The sequence below is a fragment of the Myotis davidii genome, unplaced genomic scaffold, assembly GCF_000327345.1.
Source record: "Myotis davidii unplaced genomic scaffold, ASM32734v1 scaffold299, whole genome shotgun sequence".
NCBI lineage: Eukaryota > Metazoa > Chordata > Mammalia > Chiroptera > Vespertilionidae > Myotis > Myotis davidii.
Window position 1 is genome coordinate 2,415,237 of NW_006293088.1, and position 14,774 is coordinate 2,430,010.

Sequence of the window (14,774 nt, forward strand, 5' to 3'; positions counted from 1 at the left end):
ATGGCCCAAATGAGGTGGGGGTGGGGTGGGCACAGTCCATGGTTGCCACCACACCCCTCAATTCTATCCTCAGGTCCCATGCCTTCCTGCTAGGGTGGGGCTTCCCTTCTTGCCCAGATTCTTGATTTGTAGCTCCCGATGGGGACGTCCTCTGGGACCCCTGCCCACCCCCCAAACTTCAGCTGGTGGAATACCGGGGCCTGAGAATTCCAAGACTGAGCCTGCGCTTTCTGAGGTAGGAGTGTGAACAATGGGGGGCGTGTTTGAGGGGCCTGGCGGGAGGTTTCCCCCATGGGTCACCCACCCCTGGGAATGCTTAGGGAGCCCTGATGGGAGAGAGGCAGGGAGGAGAGAGGAGCTCCGAGGGAAGAGAGAGGGACTTGGTCACAATACTGACTTCTTCACGCCAAGTGAGAGCCTAGGGCCTTGGGGAGCCTCGAGCTGCCGCCTGGGGTGCGGGGTCACCTGGGAGCAGCGGTCTTGCTTGCATTGTGGGGGTGCAAGCCTAATTGCAGGAAGGGCTGGGGGGCAGACAAGGTTGGGAGGAAAGAGAGAGGGAGGGGGCGTTTTGGTCAGCAGCTGTTAGGGGCTCCTCCTCTGTGCTCCTGGTAAAAACGTGTGAGCTACCAGAACACCTGGTGCATTCCCAGGCCTGGCATGGTGCCCGGCACCAGCACATGTCCGTTAGACAATTGTGGATTGCATGGGCGTCAGCTGCTTTCGAGGCAAGATAACTTGGTGGGATAAGCAGTTTTGGGAGTCACACGGGCCTGGGTTTGAATCCAGTTCCTCTGCAGGCCAGCCATGTGGGATTTTTCCCCCCAAATATATTTTTATTGGTTTCACAGAGGAAGGGAGAGGGAGAGAGAGATAGAAACATCAATGAGAGAGAACCATTGATCGGCTGCCCCCTGCATTCCCCACACTGGGGATGGAGCCCACAACCCGGGCATGTGCCCTGACCGGGAATCGAACCGTGACCTCCTGGTTCATAGGTCGATGCTCAACCACTGAGCCACGCGGGCCAGGCCAGCCATGTGGCATTGGACAAGACACTGAGCTGCTCTGAGCCTTGGTTTCCTGGCATTCCTTTAAAGATCCAGCACGTGGGATCTTGCAGCTCCTCAGGCCGTTCCTGGGGGACCTTACACAGGACCAACACAGTGACCTCACAGGGTGGATAGCAAACGTGGCCAGCATAGAGAAGGCCCCTCCGTGGATGTTGGCTGGCCAGCCGTGATTTAAAGTGGAAGAAATCCCATCAAGAGCTTCAAGGTCACATGGTCTCACTGAGGGGTAGGGTTCACCCCTAGAAAAGGGGTCCATGATGTGCCCATAGAAATGGTGTTGATGTTGCCTCAAAGGAATTCAGAGGCTGGAGAGAGGGCTGAGGTGGTTGGAAGCTCGGAAAAGAAGTAGGAGCTTGAAGGATGGGGTGGGGGGTGTTGGAGAGACCGAGAAGTGGGAGGCGGGCACAGAGGCTGGGGGTCTGTGGCGTTAGGATTGCAGGAGTCTGCCTAGATTAAAGCAGAATGTTTGGGTAGGGGAGGGCGGTACGGCAGAAAGTGAAGTTAGGTGGGAGAGGCAAGAGAGACGCTCAGAAAGGCTTTAGAAAGGGACATGTCCAGGGCAGGGTGGGGGTGCTTTGATGAACTACATATTGTCACTGGAGATTTTAGGGTCCCCCACACGCAGATGGCCCCAACTCCTGTTCCTTAGCCCCAGGAAGAACTTAAGAGTTTTCATCTATAGCAGCAGCAACCGTGATGTTCTCTTTAAAATGCATGCTAGTATATTAAAAGCTCTGACAAGTCCTGCAGGACGGAGCCTGTTTAATTTCCACTCAGCACACGCCACACACATTTGGCCTACAAGAACCCTTTTCTTGCAGCACACCTTGTGCAACGCATATTCCAAAGAACACCATTGGGAAATGCTGCTATAGGGGAAAAGGCATGGGTTTGCAGTAGGGGATGCAACAGGCCATGGTTCGATTCCTGCTCTGTGACCTAGTTAGTGTTGGAGGTGGGCCAAGTCACTTTGCTTCCTAGAGTCTCCTTTTCCTCAGAGTTGTTGTGAGAAGTAGGGAAAATAGGTGGGTAAGCTGCATGTGGTTACCTCTCTGGTTCTGCTGTGTGCCCCTCCTGTGCCAGGCCAGGCCTCTGCCCTTGAGCAGGGAGGGTCCCTACATTACAGGCTGCATGTAGACGCCTGGAGAGGTGGTTAGGTCAGGGGCTAGGTAGAACTTTGATTGGATTTCCCCTGTGGTACCCTCGTTGGCCTTGGCACAATGGACAACAGAAACGCCCAGATGTACATGGAGGATACGATCAAGTCTCCAGGGGCCCAGCCAAGTCCTGGCCTGAGGACTGCCAGAAAGAGTGCTGGTGTTGAGTCTGCCATATCAGGAGTCAACCAGGTAAGGACCTGTACCTCATGTTCTGATCTCTCTGCTCCCAAGAACACCTTTCCCCTTCCCTGCCCCGGCTCCTCCCGCAACTGCTTCAGTTAAGACCCAGTTAGAAGTGACACGAAACCCAATTCAAACTGGAGTAGGCAGGAAGGAGAACACATCCGCTTGGGTAACTGACAAATCCATCAGTGGACTTCAGGTATGGCTGGATCAAGGTGCCGAACAAGTGTCTCTAGGCGCTGCCTTCCTCTGTACCATTCCCAGGCAGGCTCTTCCTGCAAGATGGCAAGTATTGCCTTGGCCACTCCAGGCGTACATCTTCCTCGCTTAGGTCTTCTGACTTTAGCAGAAGGAGGAGAGCCTCTGCAAGGGTTCAGGGAAGCCTGGCATCACTGCCGTTGGCCCAGATTATGTTCACGTGCTTATCTCAGAACCAGCCACCATGGCCTGGATCTCCTGGCATAATGGAGCCAGGGGTCCACTGAGCCCCACTGACAGAATAGAGAAGGAAAGGTTCCCATTAAAAGGATGCTGGCTTCTGTTGCCAGAGAGAAACTGCTTATTCTACTAGGTGCCTCCAGCTCCCCTTATAACCTTTATTCCCCTGACAACTGCTGGAGGTTTCCATCCGGGCCCCTCCCCAGCCCCCAGCCTGCGTCCTAAGCCTTCAACGCACTCCACAGCCTCCTTCCATCAATTTCTTTAGTGTCAAGTGGCACAAACTGAGAGCACAGAGAAGACTCACCTTCCTATCTAGTTACCCCAGAGCCCAAAATGTCACCATAAAAAAGGCCAACGTTCCCTTGGGTGAAGTATCGCCCCCTCGCTGTAGCCCCTGATATAAAACATGGCTTCGCTTGGGGGCAGGAGAGGGCCTCAGGGGGTCCAGAAGGGAGGCTGAGGCAAACATCCAGGGCTTCCTCCACCCCCCCCCCCCATTCATTTTTCCAACAGCACAGTCATGGGGTCCAGCTCCCTCACTCAACCAGCCGCGTGACCTTGGGCATGGCACTGCACCCCTTTGAGCCCCACTATTCATGTGTGTCATGGTGAGGACCAACTGGGTGACATCCCTGGGGCACCTGGCACAGGCCCTGCCTTCCGGTAGGCGCCCTTAGTGTTGGCTCACATCAAAATCTTATGTCACTTATCATCGCGTGATGGATGAGCTGGGTTGTCTGGATTTTGCTGACTCAGGTGAGGTTTGGAGCTGGCTCTATGTCACTGGCTCAAGGTCACCCAGCTAGGAGTGACAGACCAAGAGGGGCACCACAGCCCAGTTTCAGAGCCTGAGCTCTGAAATGGTGGAAACTGTGGAAGCCTCGCTGGGACCTGGTGAGGGTCCCCAAGTCCCCCGGGTGCTCTGTCAAGCCTTCCTAGGCAGGAGACCCTTGGCCCAGGTACTACTCAGGACCCCAGGTTTATGTCAGAGCCGAGTCCTGACCGACAGCCGCTCAGCTCGGCTGGCTCTGCCCCCAGCCTCTCTCTCCCTGCCTCTTGTCTCTGCCCTTCCTCTTTCCAACACACTCCCTGGGCAGGCACAGAACCTCCCTGTCCCCGAGGCCAGGAGGGCGCCCAGGGAGTGGGGGGTATCCCTCCAGAATGGGTGCTCACAGAGCATCTTTGTTCCAGGTCGAGTTTCCAGATGCTGCAGGGATGGGCAGTGGGAGGGAGCCCTCGCCGGCCCCAGAACGGCCCGAGAAGCGGCCCGGACACAGAGAAGCAACAGAGGAGGGGCCTCCGGAGCCCAGGGCCCAGGAGCAGAGTCACCTGGCAGACCTAGGGTGAGCTGGGGGCTTCCCAGAGAGCAGGCCCAGGAGAGAACGCCCTGTGACCCAAGAGGGGGGGGCGCGGTGCGGGGAGAGCGCCGAGAGGGAGGGGGGAGTACTCCCAGACCAAGGTGGACACCCCACTCACAGCGCCTGAACTGGTTCTTCGCACAAATCACACTAAATATGTGTGTCAGCCGTTGTCTGAGCTCCCCTGCTGGGCCACACGCTTCTGTTCTGTTCCACCTCAAATTCCTCAGGCCTGGGGTTGTGCCTGGTGCATAGTAGATGCTCAATAAATATGTATTCACTGAGTTAATATTTTAAAAAGGGAACAAAAGAGAGGCTGAGAGACAAGGACACAAACGTTTACATGGAATTATTGTTACTGTTTTCTAAATGTTGGATATATGTTTTAAACTTGTCTGCAGTGAGAATGTATTCTTTCCAAAAAAGAGCAAGTCAAGAGGGAGCCAGAGAAAGGCAAAGTGAAAAGACTTGGGAAACAGTAATAGTGAAGCCTGGTTAGCTTGTTGTTTAAGTTTGATTATAACCAAAAATCTCTAAGTAATCTCTTCTCCGCGAAAAGTTAAGGGACTCCATCAAAGCCAGGTTTGAGTCCCTGGAGACACGTGCTGCATAGCATGCTGGTGGAAATATAAACTGTTTCTACTGGAACAACTGGGCAATTTGGTTAAGCTGACTTCTAGCCCTAGCCAGTTTGGCTCAGTGGATAGAGCGTCCCTCACGAGGTCCAAAGGGTCCCGGGTTTGATTCCAGTCAAGGGCACGTATCTTGGTTGCAGGCTCCTCCCTGGCCTGAGCCCTGGTTGAGGCGTGTGCAGGAGGCAATCAGTGGATGTGTTTCTCTCATATTCATGTTTCTCTCTGTCTTTCCCTTTCTCTTCCACTCTCCCTAAAAAATCAATGGTAAAATATCTTCGGATGAGGATTAACAAAAATAAATAAACTGACTTCTAACCATCTTTTGCCCAATTCCAGAAATATGCCCTAAGGAAATCACTGGAGAATCAGGCAAAGTTTTATGCAGAAAAATGTTCACTGTCACATTTTTTTAAACACTAAAAGATTGGAACTGCCCATGTGCCCTAAGTGCCCAAATAGAAAAACAGTTAAGTAAATTATGATTCTCTAGAAAATCTATATATATATATAAGGCTAATATGCAAAGCGCCCCCCGGGCTGTTCAACCCAGAGACTGGAAGTTTGATCATTCGCTATGACGTGCGCTGACCACCAGGGAGCGATGCATACTGAAGGAAGGCCCTGGCTGGCAGCCGGAAGGCGCCCAATCATCCCTGATCGCTGGCCAGGCCTCGGGACCCTACCCGTGCATGAAATTTCATGCACCAGGCCTCTAGTATGTTTATAAAAGACTTTTTATTAAAAAGCATGTTTATAAAAGACTTTTGTAATGAGAAAAACTTAGGCTATACTGTTAAATGAAAAACTGTAGATGCAATAGAATTTTAACCATGTGAAATGATGCAATTACTTGCAGAGGGTAATAAAATAAATCCTCATTACCAATATGTGTGTATGTCCACAGGAAGAAGCCTGGGGGAACTGCTCTAGAGTATTTGAGGGGCACTCATAGACACAGATTCAAACCCCGAGCTCTCACCTTGAGCTCTTTGACCCGAGGCTCGAGTCTCTCAACCTCTCTGAATTCCAGTTCCCTTTAATTTTTCTTAAAAAGAATAAATAATAAGAATAGTAAATCCTGCCCTAACCGGTTTGGCTCAGTGGATTGAAGCTGAAACACAATCGAGGCCTAGATGTTATCTTTAGTTTGATTGAAACTCCATCTCTGTGGTCAATAGACCCAAGGCTTTATTTATTTTATATATTTAAATGCCATTTAACAAAGAAAACTCTACCAAAAAAATGAGTTCGCATGTCACCTCTGACACGCGTGTCATAGGTTCGCCATCACTGTCCTAACTCCCTTTAACATTGACATCAAAGTGTTTATGATTTGGGGAATTCATGTCAGTCCTTCATCCATTCTCCCAGGCATTAAGTATGCACCCCTGCTGTGCCTGGTCCTGCACCAGTGCTCTGGGAACTACAAAGAAGTAGCTATATATATAAAAGCCTAAGTGACCATTCGACCAGCTGACTGGTAGCTATGACACGCATTGACCACCAGGGGGCAGACGCTCGACACAGGAGCTGCCAAGCTGCGGTGACTTGGCAGTTATGGTTTTCGGGTGACACACCTGGAACCAGAGTAGAGGGAGCCCAATTCCGGGGGGTGTCACCCAAGAACCACCTTCTTGCCATCCGCGGACCCCTCAGGGAATGTTGGACTGCCAGTTTCCACCCTATCCCCGCAGGCCAGGCCGAGGGACCCCATCTGCCAGAGGGACCCTGCTCACTCTGCAGATGCCCTTTGAGCCCTGGTGCCACCCCAGGTGCAGGCCGGCCGGGAGAGACTGTGGGAGGTTGGCTCCAGGGCGTGTCCGGCCTGTCTCACCCATTCCCGCTCTGCTGGCCACCTTCTAATTAATTTACTTTCAATGTGCACGAATCTTCCAGTGAGGATGTAAAACTCTGCCCCAGTCCAGGAGCTGATAAGTCCCTTTGTTCTTCCAGGAAGAAACTGCCATCTTGGGCCCCCGAGGAACGGCCCGAGGAGCTGCAAGTAGGCCAGGACCAGGCCAAGCCAGGAAGTGAGCTGGGGGTGCTGCCTTCCAGGGTCTCCCCAGCACCTGAAGGGCTGCAGCAGCAGGGCTCAGGGCAGGAGACCAAGGACCTGCAGGGGAGACAGCAGAACCCCGGGACAGGGAAGGGTCAGGCCCCCAGGAGGTGCCAGGTAATGTTTGTGGAGAACTGGGCAGGAAGGCAGGGAATGGCTGACCCACAGGGACGCGAAGGGGCCCCCAAACCCCACTGGTGCCTTGTGCCTGCTCCTCTCTGTGCCGCGGAGGTGCCCAGCACGCAGTCTGTGTGGGTCACTGGGATATCCCATTGGTCTTGATTGTCCATAGCAAGCCTTTAAGACGTGTGTCCAGGGTGGCCCTATGGTATGTCAGTGGGTACCTGAGGCAGGAAGCAGGTAAGTGGGGCTCTGCATACAATTAACACTGGGACATGCTGGGTTCAACGGAGCTCCAACAGGTTTCTTTACGCCAGGATATCCTAGAAGCTGTGTCTTAGCGTGTGGGACCCAGTGAGAGATGGTTAGGGTACGGTGAGTGATTTTTGTAAGCGGTACGAGTGTTGGACCGAGACTCGTTTCTGGCACGTGGCTATGCGATTGTTCCAGCACCGTTTGCTGACAACTGCCCTTCTCTGCTGAATTTTCACCTTTGTCGAAAATCGGCCAGGGTGGGGCTCCCCATCTTGCTGTCCTTGTCGCCAGCCCACCCCAGGTCACCAGGCAGCAAATGGGTCAGATATAGTGCAGACAGCAGAGCGTTCTTGCACCTTGGACTGTTGTGGACAGTACTTGGAAGACAAGCCCCTCGAGGAGGCAGGCACCCCACCCTTTAGGCCACAGGGGACCCTGCCAGAGCCTGGCCCAGGGGGAGACAAAGACGGTTCTCAGGAAGCAATGCCCCGCATGCCAACAACTCCGGAGAAGACTGGCAACTCCTTCCCGCCATCCACGCCACGACCTAACACACCCAAAGAAGGGTAAGCCATCTCCTGATGCCACCCCCACCCACTCCCTGACCCAGCTAGATGGCTCTTCTGCCGCGTTCCAGGTGAGGCGAATTCTAGTCCTGGCTGCTCCTGACCTGGTGGAGGGCCCGGGGCAGGTCATGGCTCTCTGGGTCTCAATGTCCCCATCTGTACAATGGCTCCAACACTAAAATTGTTTATTTTGTGGGCCTGCACTTTATAGGCCATGCCCCACAGGGGGTTTGTGAGAGAATGGGAGCCCCTCTGAGATGAAAAGGCCAGGGGGGTGATGCTGGGATGGTGGACCTGAGGGTCCTGGGGGCTGAGAGAAGGGAGTGCAAGGGCCATGCCTTAAACTGAGCCCCTCCCCCACTGGGGTTTCTCCCTTGTTTAGGGTCAAGGCTGCGGAGACCAAGCCAGCACCGGGGCCTGTTCCTCCACCAGTAAGTAGAGCCAGAATGGGGATGGGGAGAGGTGGAGGGGGATGGGGAGAGGTGGAGGGGGATGGGGAGAGGTGGAGGGGGATGGGGAGAGGTGGAGGGGTATGGGGAGAGGTGGAGGGGGATGGGGAGAGGTGCAGGGGCTCCTAAGGAGGAAGGGGGCAGAGGCAGAAATGGGATAGTATTTGGAGTCAAACTGGGGAAGGTGTGTGCCTGTGTGTGTGCACATGCATGTGCATGTGTGTCCATGTGTGTTTGCACATCTGTATATGTGTGCATCTTGCGGGGGCGGATCAAGGACGCTTTTACACCCTGGAGCCCTTGTGTTCACCCCAGGTTGTGTCGCGGCTTTTCCCACACCGGCATAGATTTTTTCTCACCCATTTGCTCTCGATCACAGCATACAATCCAAAGCTTCCCTGAACATCTGGGGGCTCCCTCTCGCGTCCCAGCACCCCCTCTCCAGCTCTGCCACTTCTGGGCAGCCTGTGAAAGCACAGTCCTCACCTGCCCCCGCCCCTTTCTGCTCCTGTCACTGGCCAAGCCCCAACCCTGGCTAAACCAGCCTCCCGCTTACCCTCTGCCTGCACATGAGCAGCTCGACACGGCTGGAGAGAAACCCTGCCTTGCTGATGGGCTTCACTCTCCAGCAATGACCACTACTGTCGGAATCTCCTGGCAGTCCTCTGCTGTTCCCCGGCCGTGCTGCCCTCCCCTCCGCCCCAGGATGCCATTTCACAACAGCACTCTCCTCGCCAGGCTTCTGGGCCGGCGATCTGACCTCACGTGTCATTGAAAGGCCAGAAGCATCAGAGGAGAAAACTGGGACAGTAGCTGGAGGGTTTGTGGTGTCAGGAGACTATTTTTCTCTTAAAGAAGAAAGATTGCCCTGGCCAGTTTGGCTCAGTGGCTAGAGCTTCAGCCTATGGACTGAAGGGTCCCGGGTTCGATTCCTGATCAGGGCACATGCCTGCGATACAGGCTTGATCCCCAGTAGGGGGCGTGCAGGAGGCAGCTGATCAATGATTCTCTCTCATCACTGATGTTTCTATCTCTTTCTCCCTCTCCCTTCCTCTCTGAAATCAATAAAATATATTTTTAAAGAAGAAGGAAGATACTCTGGCATGCTTACAGGCTGATGGGAGCAACCTGGTGGCGAAGTAGAGCTGATGCTTTAGGAAAAGAGGGTGTGTGGCAAGAGCTGCATTTTATTTTTTTTTTATTTTTATTTTTAATATATTTTATTGATTTTTTACAGAGAGGAAGGGAGAGAGATAGAGAGTTAGAAACATCAATGACAGAGGAACATCGATCAGCTGCCTCCTGCACGCCCCCTACTGGGGATCAAGCCCACAATCCAGGCATGTGCCCTTGGCCAGAATCGAACCTGGGACCCTTCAGTCCGCAGGCCGACGCTCTATCGACTGGGCAACGGGCTCCAGGGCCCAGAGAGGAAGGGGCCGTGTGAGGATGCCCTGGGCAGTAGGTGGCACCAAGGAACTCTGTGGGGCCGTGTGGCTGGCTGAAGGCCACACGTCCTCCCTCCATTCTGTCCCCAGGAGGTGAGGGACATTGGAGAGAGAAGGGAGCCGGGCTGTGCCCCGAAGCAGCCGCGGGAGCCCACAGCGACCACGGGAGCCCAGGGCCTCGGGAGCACCGGGCAGGGCTTCATGAAGTGCCTGCTGGAGGTGGAGGAGGAGGAGGCCATGCATCGGAGGGCCGCCAAGGCCCGGGCCCTGCCAAACCGGAAGGCCCCCAAGACCCTGACCCCCGTGCCCACCTCAGCCCCGGTTGGCAACTCAGCCTCAAACCTGCCCCTGACACTGCCTCAGACCCCTGCCTCGGCCCCTGCCATGGCCCCGTCCTGGGTCCGGTCGCCAGCCCCTGGGCCCATCCCTGCCGCTGTGGGAGCCCCTGTCCCGGCCTCTGTACCTGCCACGGTCCTGCCAGCGCCCACCCTGGACCTGGGCTGGAGAAAGACAGTGTTCGTGCACCACAGCAGCGAGAGAAGCCTGGCCCAGGTCAAGGCACGGTAAGAGCCCCCCGAAAAGAGGCTCTGAGCTCTGTCCCGTTGTCCCTGGCATCTCCCTCCCAGACTCTTGGCCCCGTCAGTAGCCCTGTCTGTTTCCTCCTGTGTGTCCTCCCCGCTTCCCCTCATTTCTGTCCTCCCTCCCAGCTCTATGCCCCCATATGTAGGTCTCCGTTCCCATTTCGGACCCCTTTCCCTCCCTCGTGTCCTTCACCCCCGTCCCGCCCTTCCTCTGGGTCACTCAGTCTCTCTGACCCCTCAAAGCCTCGCCCAGGGCCCTGCCCATGGGCTCCGCTGCCCCGGCTTCCCCCCTAGCCCTGCTCTGGCTCTGGGTGCAGCCGGATATGGACCCGGCCGGTCTGCCCTCTGCAGGCAGGACCTGGAAGAACACTGCCTCCTAAACTTGTATCAGAACTGGGAGGCGCGGGCCGAGGAGCACCTCACTCTGAAGCAAGAGGAAGGTGAGGCCGGCCAGGGGCGCCCTCGCAGGGGCCTCAGAACACTCTGTCCTTTGGGGTTCACAGACCTGGGGTGGGGGTGGTTTACAGGCCAGACCGCCGCCCTGTGCCCACCCAGCCCTGTGCAGTGGACCCAGTGGAGTGCCTGGCTGGGGGACCGTGCAGGGCAGGAGCTTGGCCCAAGCGCATACACTGCTGGGTGGGGGGCCAGAACTCAGGCTGGGTCCTCTCGCTTGGGGTCCAGTATGCTTCCCAGTTCCACAGTCACCCCCTGAGTGATGGCAGCCAGCCTGCCAAGCGCTTCAGGTTTTGGAGGCGTTTCTGCCCCCCCCCTTCGCCCCCCACCGAGCCCACTCCATTGGTCCTCTTTAGAAGCAGCCTCCAGGGTGCTTGGCTGTCCTAGACTGGTCTCCATTTCCCACTCCCACCCCAAAATGTACAAGTTCTGAACACACACCCTGTGACCCCACCTACTGAGCTGCAGGGGGAGGGAGCACTGCTTTCTGTGGGCTCCAGAGGTGGCCTCATCAGCCTGGCCCTAAAGGAGTGGGTGTGCGTCCTCCCCCACCCTTCACTCCTCCCAAAGCCTGGACCCTCTGCCTTTCTTGAATGCACTTGCTGGCTCCCCATGACCCCCTCCTTGAAGTTCACACCTTCCTGCATTAAGACCCTCTAAGGCAGCAGTTCTCAACCTGTGGGTCTCCAACCTGTGGGCCGCAACCCCTTGGGGGTTGAACTCACAGGGGTCGCCTAAGACCATCGGAAAACATATATAATTACATATTGTTTTTGTGATTCATCACTATGCTTTCATTATGTTCAATTTGTAACAATGAAAATACATCCGGCATATCAGATATTTACATGACGATTCATAACAGTAGCAACATGACAGTGATGCAGTAGCAACGGAAATAATGTTATGGTTGGGGGTCACCACAACATGGGGAACTGTATTAAAGGGTCGCGGCATGAGGAAGGTTGAGAACCACTGCTCTAAGCCATTGTTGGCTGGGCTTTTCTAAGTACAGGACCCGCTGCCCCACCTCCAGTAGAGTTCATGGGCAGCATGCCTTTTTGGCTTAGAGACCCAGGGTTCCCAGCACCACCCTCGACCCGACCTGGCGAGGAAAGAGCTGGCTACGCTGCTCTGATGCTCCAAACTGCCCTGCATTTTGGGCGATGGGATTTGCTTTTCAGAGTTGTTGTGTTTTTTCTTTTTTCAATGTGGCTGCTCACAGCACGTCACTATCGCCCAAACCCAAGTGCAGGCGCGCACATACAGTGCGATTGAAACTTCGTGGCCCATGCACAGAAGTCGGTATTTTGTGGAAGAGCCACACTCAAGGGGCCAAAGCGCCGCATGTGGCTCGCGAGCCGCAGTTTGCCCACCACTGCCCTGCCCCATCTCCTCCCCCCGTGTCACTCTGTGTCAGAGGCTTACAGACTTACAGAGTCCATTATGTGCCAGGCATGGAATTAATACAGCCGCTCTCGGAGGGTGCGCTGTTATGTCCATCTTACAGAGAAGAAAACCGAGGCTCAGAGAGGGGCAGGCCAGCTCTGGAGGCCGGAGTCTGAGATCATGTTGTGGATATGTTTGGTGTGTTCCGAGGCCTCGTTGCGTGGCTTGCCTTCTCCCTGTGTCCTCTCATGGTCTTCCGTATGTGTGAGCACATGCCTGAGGTCTCTTTGTGTCCAAATTTCCTCCTCTTATAAGGACACCAGTTAGATTGGATTCTAAGGTACGGGGCGTTAAGGCTTCAGCATGGGAATTTGAGGTTAGGGGACACAATCGGCCCACGACAGTAATTCAGAGCCCGTCTTCGTACTAGGTCTGATGATTCTAACCCGCATTTTGCTGTGAGCTAAGAAACCAGACACCACACACGCTCTTACCAGGAAGGACACGGCTTTTGTACCAGTCGGCACGGCTCTGGGGCTTTCCATTTCAGAAAGAGGGAGGGAGAGGGAGAGAGATAGATACATCAATGATGAGAGAGAATCACGTTGATTGGTTGGCTGCCTCCTGCACACCCCCTATTGGGAATCAAGCCTGCAACCCAGGCATGTGGCCTGACTGGGAATCAAACCGTGACCTCCTGGCTCATGGATTGACGCTCAACCACTGAGCCACACCAGCTGGTCATCTATACGTTACTTTTATAATCAGACTCAATGAGTAAATGCTAATAATCATGCCCGGGTTGCCATGCCTGGAGCCACTCGGAAGGCCCCTGCCCACCCTGTCTTCTTCCGGCCTCCACAGGAGATGGTCACGTGGGCTTCAAAGATTTCTTGGCCGTAATGACAGACACCAAGCGCTTCTTCTGCTCCGTGGGTGAGCAGGGATGACCCAGGGAACGGTGGGTGGGGTGGGGTGCACCCAGGGCGAGCAAGTGGTAATGGCAGCCACCATCCCATGTCCCCAGAACAGAACGCCCTGACGGCTCCCCCGAACCCCCACACTCTGCTCTTTGAGATCCTGTCCCTGCTGGTGGAGATGCTGGCCTTACCTGAGGCGGCCTTAGAAGAGATCACCAAGTGAGTAGGGCTGGCTGTGGGAAGGGGGAGGGCTGGGGACATAGAAATAGCACCTAGTGTTTTGGCACCTGTTCATTTATTTTTTTTTTAATGAAAAATAACTGTTTTCCAAAACAACAAAACAGGTCCGTAAGAAGAATGACATTTTTTTTTACAATATTGCAAATCTCTTAACATCGGGCATAAGAGAGCTGGATTCTCATATCTACTTCTGCATTCAATCTGTTGCAATATGTTGTTAGATTGGATTCTAAGGTACGGGGCGTTAAGGCTTCAGCATGGGAATTTGAGGTTAGGGGACACAATCGGCCCACGACAGTAATTCAGAGCCCGTCTTCGTACTAGGTCTGATGATTCTAACCCGCATTTTGCTGTGAGCTAAGAAACCAGACACCACACACGCTCTGACCAGGAAGGACACGGCTTTTGTACCAGTCGGCACGGCTCTGGGGCTTTCTCGGCATCCTGCCTGGTCCTGTGCTCGGGTCCAGATAACTGGAGCCTAGAAGCCATGTCCGTGCAGATAAAGGCCCACAGAGCACCCAAGTCAGAAAGGCCTGTCGGGTCACCGCAGTTTCCCCAACCTCAAGAAAGGTTAAAGGCATTGGTTAAAGGTTAAAGGTTAAAGGACTGGTTAAAGGCATTCTACTCTCACAAGGCTGTCGTGAGAATTAAACGAGAACCTGGCTATAGAGAGCGTAGCACGGTGCCTGGCACACAGAGGGGTGCTCCTGGTGCAAAGCGAAGGTTGCTAATTAGCTTAGCTTCTGCCACACCAGCTGAGCCCTTGGCCTGACCTTGTATAGAGTGGAGTAAGTCGATGGGACCACACCTTTCCACTCTCACTCTTTCAGTTCCTTTGTCCTGCCACCTGGCCATGCTAGTAGAGGACACTGGGCAAGAGGGTGGCTGGAGGGGAGGGGAGGAATGGTGGAAACAGAAATGTTCCCCCTTACGTCACCCCACTCCGGCCCAGCCTTCCACAGTTACTTTGAGATCTTCAATGGCCCTGGCGTGGTGGACGCACACAGCCTGCAGAACGTCCTGCTCCTCGTGGGCATCTCCCTGACGCCGGCCCAGGTGGATGATGCCCTGATGAGTGCTGACATTGATGGTGAGTGAGGGGGGGCTTCCTTCCAAGTCCAGGCAGGGCCAGCTCCACGGGCCCCGGGAGACCTGTACAGTCCAGTTAGTGGCACAGGACTCTGGTGTAAAAGGCCCTGCCCTTGGTTTAATGCACTGCTGTCACAGTCTAGAATTTTATTTACATTTTTATTTATTGATTTGAGAGAGAGAGAGAGACATCAATTTGTTGTTCCACTTAAGTATGCATTCATTGGTGGATTCTTGTATGTGCCCTGACCAGGGATCGAACCTACAGCCTTGGCGTATTGGGGACAATGCTCTAACCAACTGAGCTACCCAGCCAGGGACAGTCTAGAAATTCTTAATAATGTTTTCTGCCTTTTCA

General features: G+C 54.5%; 1 protein-coding gene across 1 annotated transcript in view; it reads left to right on the forward strand.

Annotated features, from left to right (window-relative positions):
• The first annotated feature begins 2,290 nt into the window (after positions 1-2,290).
• SPATA21 (spermatogenesis associated 21) overlaps positions 2,291-14,774 on the forward strand; it is a 29,987-nt gene continuing 17,503 nt past the window's right edge. Inside the window, exons 1-7 of the mRNA XM_006766776.2 lie at positions 2,291-2,325; positions 7,785-7,844; positions 8,227-8,275; positions 9,832-10,304; positions 10,674-10,762; positions 13,029-13,100; positions 13,192-13,303. Coding sequence (XP_006766839.1) covers positions 2,291-2,325; positions 7,785-7,844; positions 8,227-8,275; positions 9,832-10,304; positions 10,674-10,762; positions 13,029-13,100; positions 13,192-13,303 — 890 coding nt within the window. The remainder of the gene's footprint in view (positions 2,326-7,784; positions 7,845-8,226; positions 8,276-9,831; positions 10,305-10,673; positions 10,763-13,028; positions 13,101-13,191; positions 13,304-14,774) is intronic.